Source organism: Gorilla gorilla, chromosome 5, assembly GCF_029281585.2.
Source record: "Gorilla gorilla gorilla isolate KB3781 chromosome 5, NHGRI_mGorGor1-v2.1_pri, whole genome shotgun sequence".
Lineage (NCBI taxonomy): Eukaryota > Metazoa > Chordata > Mammalia > Primates > Hominidae > Gorilla > Gorilla gorilla.
Window position 1 is genome coordinate 44,176,729 of NC_073229.2, and position 12,367 is coordinate 44,189,095.

General features: G+C 45.3%; 1 protein-coding gene and 1 long non-coding RNA gene across 2 annotated transcripts; one reads left to right on the plus strand and one right to left on the minus strand.

Moving 5' to 3' along the window:
- The first annotated feature begins 2,196 nt into the window (after nt 1-2,196).
- Nucleotides 2,197-11,610, plus strand: BTN1A1 (butyrophilin subfamily 1 member A1). Its single transcript, XM_004043429.4, has 7 exons — nt 2,197-2,500; nt 2,725-3,072; nt 6,094-6,375; nt 7,853-8,002; nt 9,131-9,151; nt 9,242-9,268; nt 9,682-11,610. The coding sequence occupies exons 1-7, from the start codon at nt 2,422-2,424 to the stop codon at nt 10,353-10,355; spliced, it is 1,581 nt and encodes a 526-aa protein (XP_004043477.1). The 5' UTR covers nt 2,197-2,421; the 3' UTR covers nt 10,356-11,610.
- LOC134758723 (uncharacterized) lies at nt 2,907-5,331 on the minus strand. Its single transcript, XR_010134219.1, has 3 exons — nt 5,003-5,331; nt 4,492-4,602; nt 2,907-3,607 (listed from the first exon to the last, which is right to left on the minus strand). It is a non-coding gene; the product is annotated as an uncharacterized lncRNA (long non-coding RNA).
- Nucleotides 11,611-12,367: the final 757 nt, after the last annotated feature.

Sequence of the window (12,367 nt, forward strand, 5' to 3'; positions counted from 1 at the left end):
AGCAGGGATTAGGTGAGGGCACCTCCGTTGAGGGTGTGATGGATTCAACATTTCAGGAAGGGACTGTAGAAATATGCTGATACCAGGTCGGGCATGGTGGCTCACACCTGTAATCCCAGCACTTTGGGAGACCAAGGCAAGCAGATCATTGAAGCTCAGGAGTTCGAGACCAGCCTGGCCAACATGGTGAAACCCTGTCTCCACTAAAATACAAAAATTAGTTGGGCATGGTGGCACGTGCCTGTAATCTCAGCTACTCAGGAGGCTGAGGCAAGAGGAAAATCCCTTGAACCCTGGAGGTGGAAGTTGCAGTGAGCCAAGATTACGCCACTGCACTCCAGCCTAGGTGACAGAGTGAGATTCTGTCTCAAAAAAAGAAAAGAAAAGAAAAGAAATATGCTTATACCATTTGATCTGATGACTCTATTTCTGGAAATTTATTAAACAGTTTATCAGGACATTATCCAATTTGTAAATAAAGACTTATATATAAAGTGTATTATTTACAATAGGAAAAAAATCCCAAATGTCCCACAACCATGGCAATTATACAACTATTAACAATATTTTGAGTTACACAAAAAGTCTAATTGATTGCTTTTATGATATACATAAGCATAAAATAAATCTTGGAAGGACTATGCCAAAATGTGAATTGAGGCTATCATTAGTTAGTAGATTAAGTGTGACCTCCATTTTATAAAAATATTTTTCTGTATTTTTAAATTTTTTCATAACAATGAGAGGTAGGTTTAGTATAAATTAAGGAATTGTAGGCCTCATGATGAGTTGCTTCAAGAGAAATAATTGTCAGGGAGGCAACTTTTGGGCCCTGTAAACAGAATTCACAGCCTACCCTTAAGACTGGCCTTTAATGGAGTTGTGCCAACAGACACAGCACCTAAGGTGGACGGACGCTCCAGTAACGAAGATGGCTATAGCCAGAGGCTACTGCTACCTTGGCCTCTGGGCTTTCATTTTTCAACCCGCAGAAATAATAATAGAATAACAATTTATCCTCCACTGAGTCCCTACTATGTGCTAAGCACTTTACCTGCTTAATCTCACTTAATCCTCCCAACACCTCTTCAAGAAAGGTATGATCAATATTATTACCATTTTAGAGATCAAAGAACTGAGGCTTGGAAACAGGAAATAACTGGCTGCAGCCATCACATCTCATTTGTGTGTTTCCTTGCCTCTCTTCTTTTTTTCTCTTTTCTGCCTTTCATTTGGTCCAGCTCATCAATGCATATCTTGATTTCTGAGCTGAAGACCACAAATCCAGTTTTCCATCTCTCTGAAAAACTTTTCGTCTCCCTTTTTTTTTTCTCAGAGTGAATATACCAGGCCACCTGGAGGCAGGCTTTCCTGAGAGCACCTCCCCCTTCCTTTTCCTGCTGGCTTTTAACTTTTGCCCGGGGGGGCCACAGCCAGCTTTCTCACTTGGTAGCAGTGGCCTCTTGTGCCTTTTTCTCCAAGATCACCCAGGTCAGTATGTGTGGTTACTCTCAGCTCCCTGAGGGAGTGAGCAGCCAGGGGGGCATAGCATACTTCTCTCCCTCCAGCTCCTTTCTCCTCGGTCCTAGGCCCTCTACTCTTCAAGCCCTTTTGCTTGCTTCAGCTCCTGCTTCTTGCTCCATCTCCTCCCATCTTTTCTCGCTTCTCCAATTCATTTCCTTGGACTCCATTTCTGCCTTTATATCCTTATCTTTATTATCATTGCCAAAAGCAAATACCAAATTCTTGTATTTGAAAAAAGACTTTGGCCAGGCACGGTGGCTCACGCCTGTAATCCCAGCACTTTGGGAGGCCAAGGCGGGTGGATCACGAGGTCAGGAGTTCGAGACCAGCCTGGCCAACGTGGTGAAACTCCGTCTCTACTGAAAATACAAAAAATAGCGGGGCATGGTGGTGCGCGCCTGTAGTCCCAGCTACTCCGGAGGCTGAGGCAGAAGAATCGCTTGAACCCAGGAGGCTGAGGTTGCATTGAGCCGAGATCATGCCACTGCACTCCAAGCTGGGCAACAGAGCAAGACTCTGTCTCAAAAAATAAATAAATAAATAAATAAAAAGGAGACTTTTTTTTTAGTGCAGTGATTCCAAGATTTGTTCATCGATATGCAACCAACTAATGAGTGTTATGCCTCACAGTTCCCTTCTCCTAAGTTTTAGAGTTAGAGTAGTGGGTGGGAAGGTGATAACCACAGTGTAAACTAAAAATCCATACTGGGGATGGAGGCTGAGAGGAGGTTTCAGGGCCAAATGACCAGAACACTTGCAGCTGGAAAGAACTGTAGAGAGGACTTTGGAAAGCGGAGGGTTGACAGAGCCGGTAGTTTTCTCCTGTCCATTCATCTCCTAGGCTGAAGCTCCTGAGGGACTCACATCAGTTATCTTGCTGCTCCAGAAGGGTGGGAGATGGCAGTTTTCCCAAGCTCCGGTCTCCCCAGATGTCTGCTCACCCTCATTCTCCTCCAGCTGCCCAAACTGGATTCAGGTAGGTCTCTCTCTCTCTCTGGGCTGCATAGTTGAAATATATCAATAAATGTAAAATAAACAATCCCACTTTGCTCTCCCTGGAGACCTCCACTGGATCCAGACAAACTCAGCTGTCAAAGGAGTAACAGAGCGCGGGGCACTGCGCTTTGGCGGGAATCTGGTCGGTGTCTGTCCGTAGTTCCCATCTCCACATCCCGTCTGATCCCGCTCGTTTTTCGGCAGCTCCCTTTGACGTGATTGGACCCCCGGAGCCCATCCTGGCCGTTGTGGGTGAGGACGCCGAGCTGCCCTGTCGCCTGTCCCCGAACGCGAGCGCCGAGCACTTGGAGCTACGCTGGTTCCGAAAGAAGGTTTCGCCGGCCGTGCTGGTGCATAGGGACGGGCGCGAGCAGGAAGCCGAGCAGATGCCCGAGTACCGCGGGCGGGCGACGCTGGTCCAGGACGGCATCGCCAAGGGGCGCGTGGCCTTGAGGATCCGTGGCGTCAGAGTCTCTGACGACGGGGAGTACACGTGCTTTTTCAGGGAGGATGGAAGCTACGAAGAAGCCCTGGTGCATCTGAAGGTGGCTGGTGAGTAGACGGATTTTGACTTTCTCCGACGACTCCCCAGCTGTATACACTTTCGTATGGATCAGTTACTTTGGAAACCATCAGATTCATTCTCAAAATCTCTTTTAGGTTGATGTCGCCGGGGAGGGACGACTATCTGGGCGGGAGGCGAGGGGGGTAAAAGAATTTACCAAGACAGCTGTAAAGAAAGGCAGATTTACTTTTAAAAGTATGAAAATACTTTTCGAGGAGGCAAAAGGCAGGATCAGCAACAGAGAAGCTGACTGCCAGGAAACAAAGGCTTGCTGGATAATTTATACAATAGTTTTTATGCTGTCTGTTGAAGATGGCTTTGTGCAGTATCTATAAGGCAAAGGTTGCAGTGAGCTAACTTGCAGGTGTTTGGTGATAGTTGGACACAGGAAGGACGACTGTGAGTTATTTGCACAGGAGGGCTGTGTACTGGACCATGAAGAAAGGCAGACTTGTAGCTTATCTGCCTTATCTCTTTGTTTTCCCCTGATTAGGACTCCACAGCTAGAAGGTACTGAAGGTCCTACAGTAGGAAATCAGTGAGAAAGGGTTTTGAGTTGAACATGGAGAGAACAGTGCAATGTCTTTATTGTAGAACTTTATTTCAATTATCTCCAGCCCTTTTTCAATAATAGGGTAAGCATTTCTTCATGAAATAATTAAATACATGTAAGAGTTATATAACATTCTTTTATACAAGTACATCATAATTTACTTCATTGAGTCCCTGAATTGTACATTTAAATTGTATTTGTCACCATTACACATCTTATGGCTGTGGTGAGCATACCACACACTTTAAGGCTGGCTTATGGATTAGTTTCTAAAGACTGACATCCTAAGATTAGAGAGCATGGCCGTTTGTCACATTCCTGATTCATATAGAAAAGATTCTGTTCTTGTTCCCTTTTTTGCTTCAAGCCAGAATTCAAAGGGAAACAATAAAGAAAATAATAAGCTTTGAGGAGGAAAGTACGCATTGAGGTCTGACTTTCTCAATTCCTAGTGAATGACATCAAGCATATCTCTTTCTGATTTTTACTGTAAAACTGAGGATGTTTTTATCTAAGATTATTTTTCAAGAATAAAATAGTCTGGGACCAGTGGCCAACTCCTATAATCTCAGCGCTTTGGGAAGCAGAGGCAGGAGGATCTCTTGAGCCAAGAAATTCAAGGTTACAGTGAGCTGATGGTTGCCACTGCACTCCAGCCTGGACAATAGAGTGTGCTGTCAAAAAAAAAAAAAAAAAAAAAAGTGGGGTGTGGTGTCTCACGCCTGTAATCCCAGCATTTTGGGAGGCCAAGGCGGGTGACTCACTTTTGATCAGGATATTCAAGACCAGCCTGGCCAACATGGCAAAACCCCATCTCTACTAAAAATACAAAAAGAAATTAGCTGGGTCATACCTGTAATCCCAGCTACTCAAGGAAAATCGCTTGAACCTGGGAGCCAGAGGTTGCAGTGAGCTGAGACTGCACCACTGCACTCCAGCCTGGGCAACAGAGTGAGACTTGTCTCTAACAAAAAAAGAAAGAATAAAATAAAATTAGACAATATATGAGAAATGACCTCGCCAATTCTAAAAACATTATAGACTTATTAGATACTATACTGTGCCTTAAACTGATCTAAAACATATAATATACAAACATATTGCCTTTCACATATATATCATATATGCATATATTATCTAAATCTATATGCATATATTATATATATCTATATACATAGATATATATTCAAGTAAATATAAAGTTTGAAAAATACTTGGGTGAAATGTGGGTCCCTGCTTCACGACAGGGTCCCCCAGTTGCAGCATCATGTATAATTCAAATTTTGACATTTTGTTTTTAGGGAAGAAGTATCTTAAAGGTTGATTATAAAAACATAGAAATTTGATGGCATAAAATGTGTTACCTTTTATGAGTGGCAGACACCCTTGAGAATCTGCTGAAAGTGGCAGCTCCTTCCATGAAAAGAATATATATTCTTGTATATACACACATTCTTGGAATGTGGATTTTAACCAGTGGTTGTGGAAATGTGTTTAAGAGTTCTTTTATGCAGCTCAGTGTTTTTCTGTACCATGTGGAATTACAGAAAAAAATAGGCTAAACACACAAGAAAAGCAGCTTTATGTTTATATATAACAGGCCACAATTATGTGAGGGAATATGAAGTTGAGACCATTTAAGAAAATTTCTGAATCAACATCATAGATAAAGAAAGCTTAAATTGTCAACTATAATCTCAAGCCAAAGAATCGCCAATCCTCTACTCAAGGATATTCCTCTGTTCATCCTTAAATACCCAGTCCTATTTCTCCTCCTCCCCACCAAAGTCTTCTCATAATGCTCTCAACCACAGAGCTATCGGCCAGCTCTGAGGCTCTCAGCCTAGACCACTAATCCACCTCTGAGTTATTGGTCTTAGTGTTCCTGCTGGCTGGACAAGCACCCCCAAGTCTGCCCACCAAACTGCTGCAAACATTTCAAAGGCTTGATCCCAACAAGGCATCCCTCTCTGATAAGGTATATGAAATTCCTTTTATTGGTACTTCAATTTCCTTTAAAAAAAAAAACTTTTTTAGAAACAGCATTTCACTCTGTCACCCAGGCTGGAGTGCAGTGGTGCCATCACAGCTCACTGCAGCCTTGAACTCCTGAACTCAAGCAATCCTCCAACCTCAGCCTCCCAAGTAGTTAGGAATACAGGCAAGAACCACCATGCCCAAAGAGATGGGGTCTCATTGTGTTGCCCAGGCTGGTCTTGATCTCCTGGACTCAAGTAATCCTGCCTCAGCCTCCCAAAGTGCTGACATTACAGACATAAACCACTGTGCCTGGCCCTCAGTTTCCTTGTGTATTGAAATATGGAGATGAGTTCTTCCCACTACTAGTCCACTTGTGCCTTTCTGTCTCTCTCTTTCTCAAACTATGTAGCTCTCTGGTTATAAGGCTCCCAAAAGGGGTCCACTAAAACATTAAGTCTAGATTCTCTCTTCATAGCTCTGGGCTCTGACCCTCACATCAGTATGCAAGTTCAAGAGAATGGAGAAATCCGTCTGGAGTGCACCTCAGTGGGATGGTACCCAGAGCCCCAGGTGCAGTGGAGAACTTCCAAGGGAGAGAAGTTTCCATCTACATCAGAGTCCAGGAATCCTGATGAAGAAGGTTTGTTCACTGTGGCTGCTTCAGTGATCATCAGAGACACTTCTGCAAAAAATGTGTCCTGCTACATCCAGAATCTCCTTCTTGGCCAGGAGAAGGAAGTAGAAATATCCATACCAGGTTAGTGGAACCAATGCTGCTGGATTCCTATGTCGACACAGCTTCAGAGCCACACCACCTGGGACACCTGCCCAGATGTGACCTCATGGCAGAGTTGTCTACTTTCCCCACCTAAGCTCTTGTCCAGTGACTTAAGGGAACCCCACCAACTTTATTAGAAGAGTTAAGATACTGAAGACATAAACCTACCTTGATCTCAAATAAATTTCAGATTATTTATCTGTTTATTTTTTGAGACAGTGTCTCACTCTGTTGCCCAGACTGGAGTGCAGCAGCAGAATGATCTCAGCTCACTGCAAGCTCCGCTTCCCAGGTTCAAGCGATTCTCCTGCCTCAGCCTCCAGAATAGCTGGGACGACAAGTGCACACCACCGTGCCCAACTAATTTTGTGTATTTTTAGCGAAGGCAGGCTTTCACCATGTTCCCCAGGCTGGTCTTGAACTTCTGGCCTCAAGCAATCCACCTGCCTCGGCCTCCCAAAGTGCTGGGATTATAGGTGTGAGCCATCACACCCAGTGAAATTCCAGATTTTCCATTTCAGGAGATCTAAGTGAGAAAGAGAAGCTTTGTCCCTGGAGGCCTTCCTGATCCAGAGCCTTCTCTCCTCAAGTAAACAAAAAGACTAAGTTGGCCAGGCGTGGTGTCTCATGCCTGTAATCCCAGCACTTTGTGAGGCTGAGACAGGCAGATCACAAGGTCAGGAGATCGAGACCATACTGGCTAACATGGTGAAACCCCGCCTCTACTAAAAATACAAAAAAATTAGCCAGGCACGGTGGTGGGTGCCTGTAGTCCCAGCTACTTGGGAGGCTGAGGCAGAAGAATGGCATGAACCCTGGAGGCAGAGCTTGCAGTGAGCTGAGACCGCGCCACTGAACTCCACTCCAGCCTGGGTGACAGAGCGAGACTCCATCTCAAAAAAAAAAAAAAAAGACTAAGTTATTTTTCTACTTTTGCCATTTCCACCCATACTCACTTCTCCTTCCCATCCCATGCTAGGGCTCTGTCTAGGTTTCCATGGTCCTCAGGGAAGAAAATCCTCTCATTATTCCCCAGATACTGTCTCTGGTTCAGGCAGAAACCTTTCCTTATTCTTTGGTCAATGAGTCCCATTCTGTTACATACAGAGGCACACTTCCCCTTCCTTATTTACCTCCTTCATCCTCTTGGCTCCCATTCTGCATTGATGGTTAAGGAAGATTTTCCATAATGACATGAATTGGTCCATTATATTTATTATTTCACAGGTCCTGTCCCAAAATTACTCGTCATTTCTCTCTTTCTCTGCTGACTCCTGCTTGAAGTCAATTTTTTTCTGAAAAGTTTAGAGTGGCATTGGAGTGACTATTTTTTTGCTATATGAGGGATGAGAGTGGTCCAGGCCATCACCTCTTCTACCCTCCTTTGGAATCTGGAGAAAAGCTGGACTTGCTCAGAATTTCTCAACTAATGTCCTTCTTGGGGATTTTGTTTTAGCTTCCTCCCTCCCAAGGCTGACTCCCTGGATAGTGGCTGTGGCTGTCATCCTGATGGTTCTAGGACTTCTCACCATTGGGTCCATATTTTTCACTTGGAGACTATACAACGAAAGACCCAGAGAGAGGAGGAATGAATTCAGCTCTAAAGGTAAACCATAGAATCCACAAGGGCTACGTGTCAGGAGTGCTTCAGAGGCAGGCTGGATCCAAGTCCTTTAGAATGACTTATTTTAGGATGACAGGAAGATATTTGAGGCTGGGCATGGTGGCTCACGCCTGTAATCCCAGCAGTTTGGGAGGCCGAGGTAGGTGGATCACCTGAGGTCAGGAGTTCGAGATCAGCCCGGCCAACATGGCAAAACTCCATCTCGACTAAAAATACAAAAATTAGCCAGGCTTGTTGGTGGGTGCCTGTAATCCCAGCTACTCGGGAGGCTGAGGCAGGAGAATTGCTTGAACCCAGGAGGCGGAGGTTGCAGTAAGCCGAGATCGTGCCATTGCACTCTAGCCTGAGTGACAGAGTAAGACTCCATCTCAAAAAAAGTAGAAGATACTTGATTCTAGAATTCTGAAAATTGGAGGAAATCATAAGGGTCCTGAAGTCACAGATGCCAATATGAAGAAGCACAGAGGATTGGGGCATAGGCAGAGTCTAATCAAGATATCAGGGCTGATGTTTACTCACTACCCACCCTCAGACCCTACTCCCACTTTTAACTCAATTACCCAGTACCAATCTTATTATTAAAGATCTGAGGCCGGGCGCAGTGGCTCATGCCCATAGTAATCTTAGCACTTTGGGAGGCTGAGATGGGTGGAACACATGAGGTCAGGAGTTCAAGACCAGACTGGACAACATGGTGAAACCCTGTCTCTAATGAAAATACAAAATTTAGCCAGGGTCGTGGCCCACACCTGTAGTCCCATCTACTCGGGAGGCTGAGGCGGGAAAATGGCTTGAACCTGGGAGATGGAGGTTACAGTGAGCAGAGATTGCACCACTGCACTCCAGACTGGGCAACAGAATGAGATTCTATATAAAAAAAAGAAAAAAAAAATCTGATCCCAAGCCAGTTCCAATATGTAGGAACTTCCTGCATCTTTCTTCGAAAACAAAGCAAAACAAAATCCTTGTTCTTGATTTATTGGCAATGCTTCAATATTCAAGTAGTCATGAATTAAACAGTTCCTCTTTTGTGTGTTTCCCACATGAGTTTTGTCCCCTCCTTTACGTCCACTATAGAAAGCCATTGAGGTATTTTTGTTTGTTTTCCAGAGAGACTCCTGGAAGAACTCAGTAAGTTCAGTCTTCTTGTTATTTCACCCACAGAGTTTTCTCTCTCTTATTATATAACCTGTCAATGACTATCTTTCTCTTTTGTTGCAGAATGGAAAAAGGCTACCTTGCATGCAGGTCAGTGGCTCTGAACTTCTCTAGGGCTCTGAGGCTCTATCCCCTAGGAATTCAAAGTGCTATGATACTTGGAAATGAAAACACTAACACTTTAGTGATGAGGACAGGAAGGGAAACGGTGATGACAGATGGCCTCAACAGTTTCTGTGAGGCACATAGAGAACCCTTGGAAGATGGCACTTCCAGCAGAGTCCCATTAGGCCCTAGGCACAGTTAGCTCTTACATCACCCTCTGGCTGCTGGTAAGGGGGGATCCTGTGGTGAATGGAGACCCCTGAGCAGGCCAAACATCCCCCCACCTCCAGAAGACCTGTCAACTCCTACAACAGTGTTCTGTTTCTTAGGAGAAGGAAAGACAGTCCTGCAACCTGTAATATTCACTGATGTCAGACCTGCTGTTTCTTTCTCTCCAGTTGATGTGACTCTGGACCCAGACACAGCTCATCCCCACCTCTTTCTTTATGAGGATTCAAAATCTGTTCGACTGGAAGATTCACGTCAGAAACTGCCTGAGAAACCAGAGAGATTTGACTCCTGGCCCTGTGTGTTGGGCCGTGAGACCTTCACCTCAGGAAGGCATTACTGGGAGGTGGAGGTGGGAGACAGGACTGACTGGGCAATTGGCGTGTGTAGGGAGAATGTGATGAAGAAAGGATTTGACCCCATGACTCCTGAGAATGGGTTCTGGGCTGTAGAGTTGTATGGAAATGGGTACTGGGCCCTCACTCCTCTCCGGACCCCTCTCCCATTGGCAGGGCCCCCACGCCGGGTTGGGATTTTCCTAGACTATGAATCAGGAGACATCTCCTTCTACAACATGAATGATGGATCTGATATCTATACTTTCTCCAATGTCACTTTCTCTGGCCCCCTCCGGCCCTTCTTTTGCCTATGGTCTAGCGGTAAAAAGCCCCTGACCATCTGCCCAATTGCTGATGGGCCTGAGAGGGTCACAGTCATTGCTAATGCCCAGGACCTTTCTAAGGAGATCCCATTGTGCCCCATAGGGGAGGACTCTGCCCCTAGGGATGCAGACACTCTCCATTCTAAGCTAATCCCTACCCAACCCAGCCAAGGGGCACCTTAAGGAATGTCTCAGCTCATCTGTTTTCCTTTCCTCTAACCCCTCTCCTCCATAGCCTTCTGAGGCTTCACCTGCTAGCTTTACCCAGTCTGTTTCTTCCTGTTGGGTGGCAATTAATTAATCCTGTGAAGGTTACATTGCTGCTGCTAGAGAGGGTGGGGATTGCACCTTCCAAATCTGTTTCTGTACCAATATTTGGGGGATGGAGGGGTGACTCAAACTGCTTCTAGTGTTCTCCTAATCCCTTAAGACTAGAACCTATAGGAAACTACTTGGAGCAAACTCAAAGGACAGATTAGGGATCGAGATTGGGTCAGGTTAGCATGGGGTTGTGGTTGAAATATCTTGGTATCCAGGATAAGGGTATGTGGAAAAACAGGCTTTAGGCAAGTGGAAAATTCAAAATGTGCTGTGAAAGGACAATCTCAGGCTGAAATCCCATAAAGGAACTTGGAGGGAATATTATGATGGAGGGAAGTGAGGTGAATCCAGGCACATGATGAACACCTGGCTCATCCATAGAGTTTTCACAGCCTATATTGCAAATTTTCTAAGCCACGTCCTATAGGACAGAGGAGACTGGCCCCACTTCTATGGGTGCTGAGCTGTGGAAAAGGGGGAGCAGAGAGGAACTGAGATGAGCAGGGATGAAGGGTCAGGCAGAAAGTGTGATAGAGGAGAGAATTTTTGACAAAACTCAAAAGTTGTTTGCACAGCTGTTCTTTGTACCCTGTTCCTTTCTCTGCGCCCTCCTGTTTCTCCCTTGCCTGGAAGTCATTCCACCCTCAATTTGTTGACTCCACAAGTTTCCAGTTGTCCTCTTCTTTTTGTTATAGCATCTGTCTATTTCAAAGACATTCCTAGAAATCATCCTTCAGTGATATCACCACTTGCTCAGTCACCATCTCAACCTTATGTCACCTCAGCCCTCATCTCAATGCCCAAACCCCTTACACACACCTTCAGTTAGCTTCAACTGCCTCCATTTCCACACTGTGCACCTTTCACTGTTTCCCTACCCAGCTTTCCTACATGCTGCCTCTCCTCAGGGTCCCCTGAATGCTGCATCATTGTGTTCAGTGCAGCTGGACTGATTGCACCTGTGTATTTGCCCCTGAGCACTTTCCTTTACACATGTGGCTTGTCTTGCCAATGGACTCCAGGCTTACACCTTCCATTTCCATCATATTCTCCAGTTTCCAGGATAGACGTTGCTCATCGTCTTTACCTAATAAATAAGTTTGTCTGATTGCTGAAAGCAGCCTCTTAACCTTTCTTTTTTAATATCAACTGAAACAAAATAAAACATAGGGCAAGAAACCTGCATGGGAATGCAGCTGTCTAAAGCTTTGCCATTGTATGTGGTCTAAGACCCATCCCTAGGCCTGATGGCAGTGGGCTCACCAGGGCAGGTGCACACGGGGGCTGATGCTTCATGAGGGAACAACTACTTACCAGGGTCTTCAAGCAGGAATACAGAATCTCAACTCAGGAACAATTTTTTATTAGTCCATCCTCATATTTCTGTAAAGAAATACCTGAGACTGGGTAATTTATAAAGATAAGAAGTTTAGGCCAGGCACGGTGGCTCATGCCTGTAATCCCAGCACTTTGGGAGGCCAAGGCGGGTGGATCACGAGGTCAGGAGTTTGAAACCAGCCTGACAAACATGGTGAAACCCCGTCTCTACTAAAAACACAAAAATTAGCCAGGTGTGGTGGCAGGCACCCGTAATCCCAGCTGCTCAGAAGGCTGAGGCAGGAGAATCACTTGAACCCGGGAGGCAGAGGTTGCAGTGAGCTGAGATCACGCCACTGCACTCCAGCCTGGGTGACAGAGCAAGACTCCATTTCAAAAAAAAAAAAAAAAAGATAAGAAGTTTAATTGGCTCATAGTTCTGTAGGCATGACAGCTTCTGCTCAGCTTCTGGGGAGGCCTCAGAAAATTTACAATCATGGCAGAAGGCGAAGGGGAAGCAGGCACATCTTACATGGCCATGGCAGAAGGAAGACAGC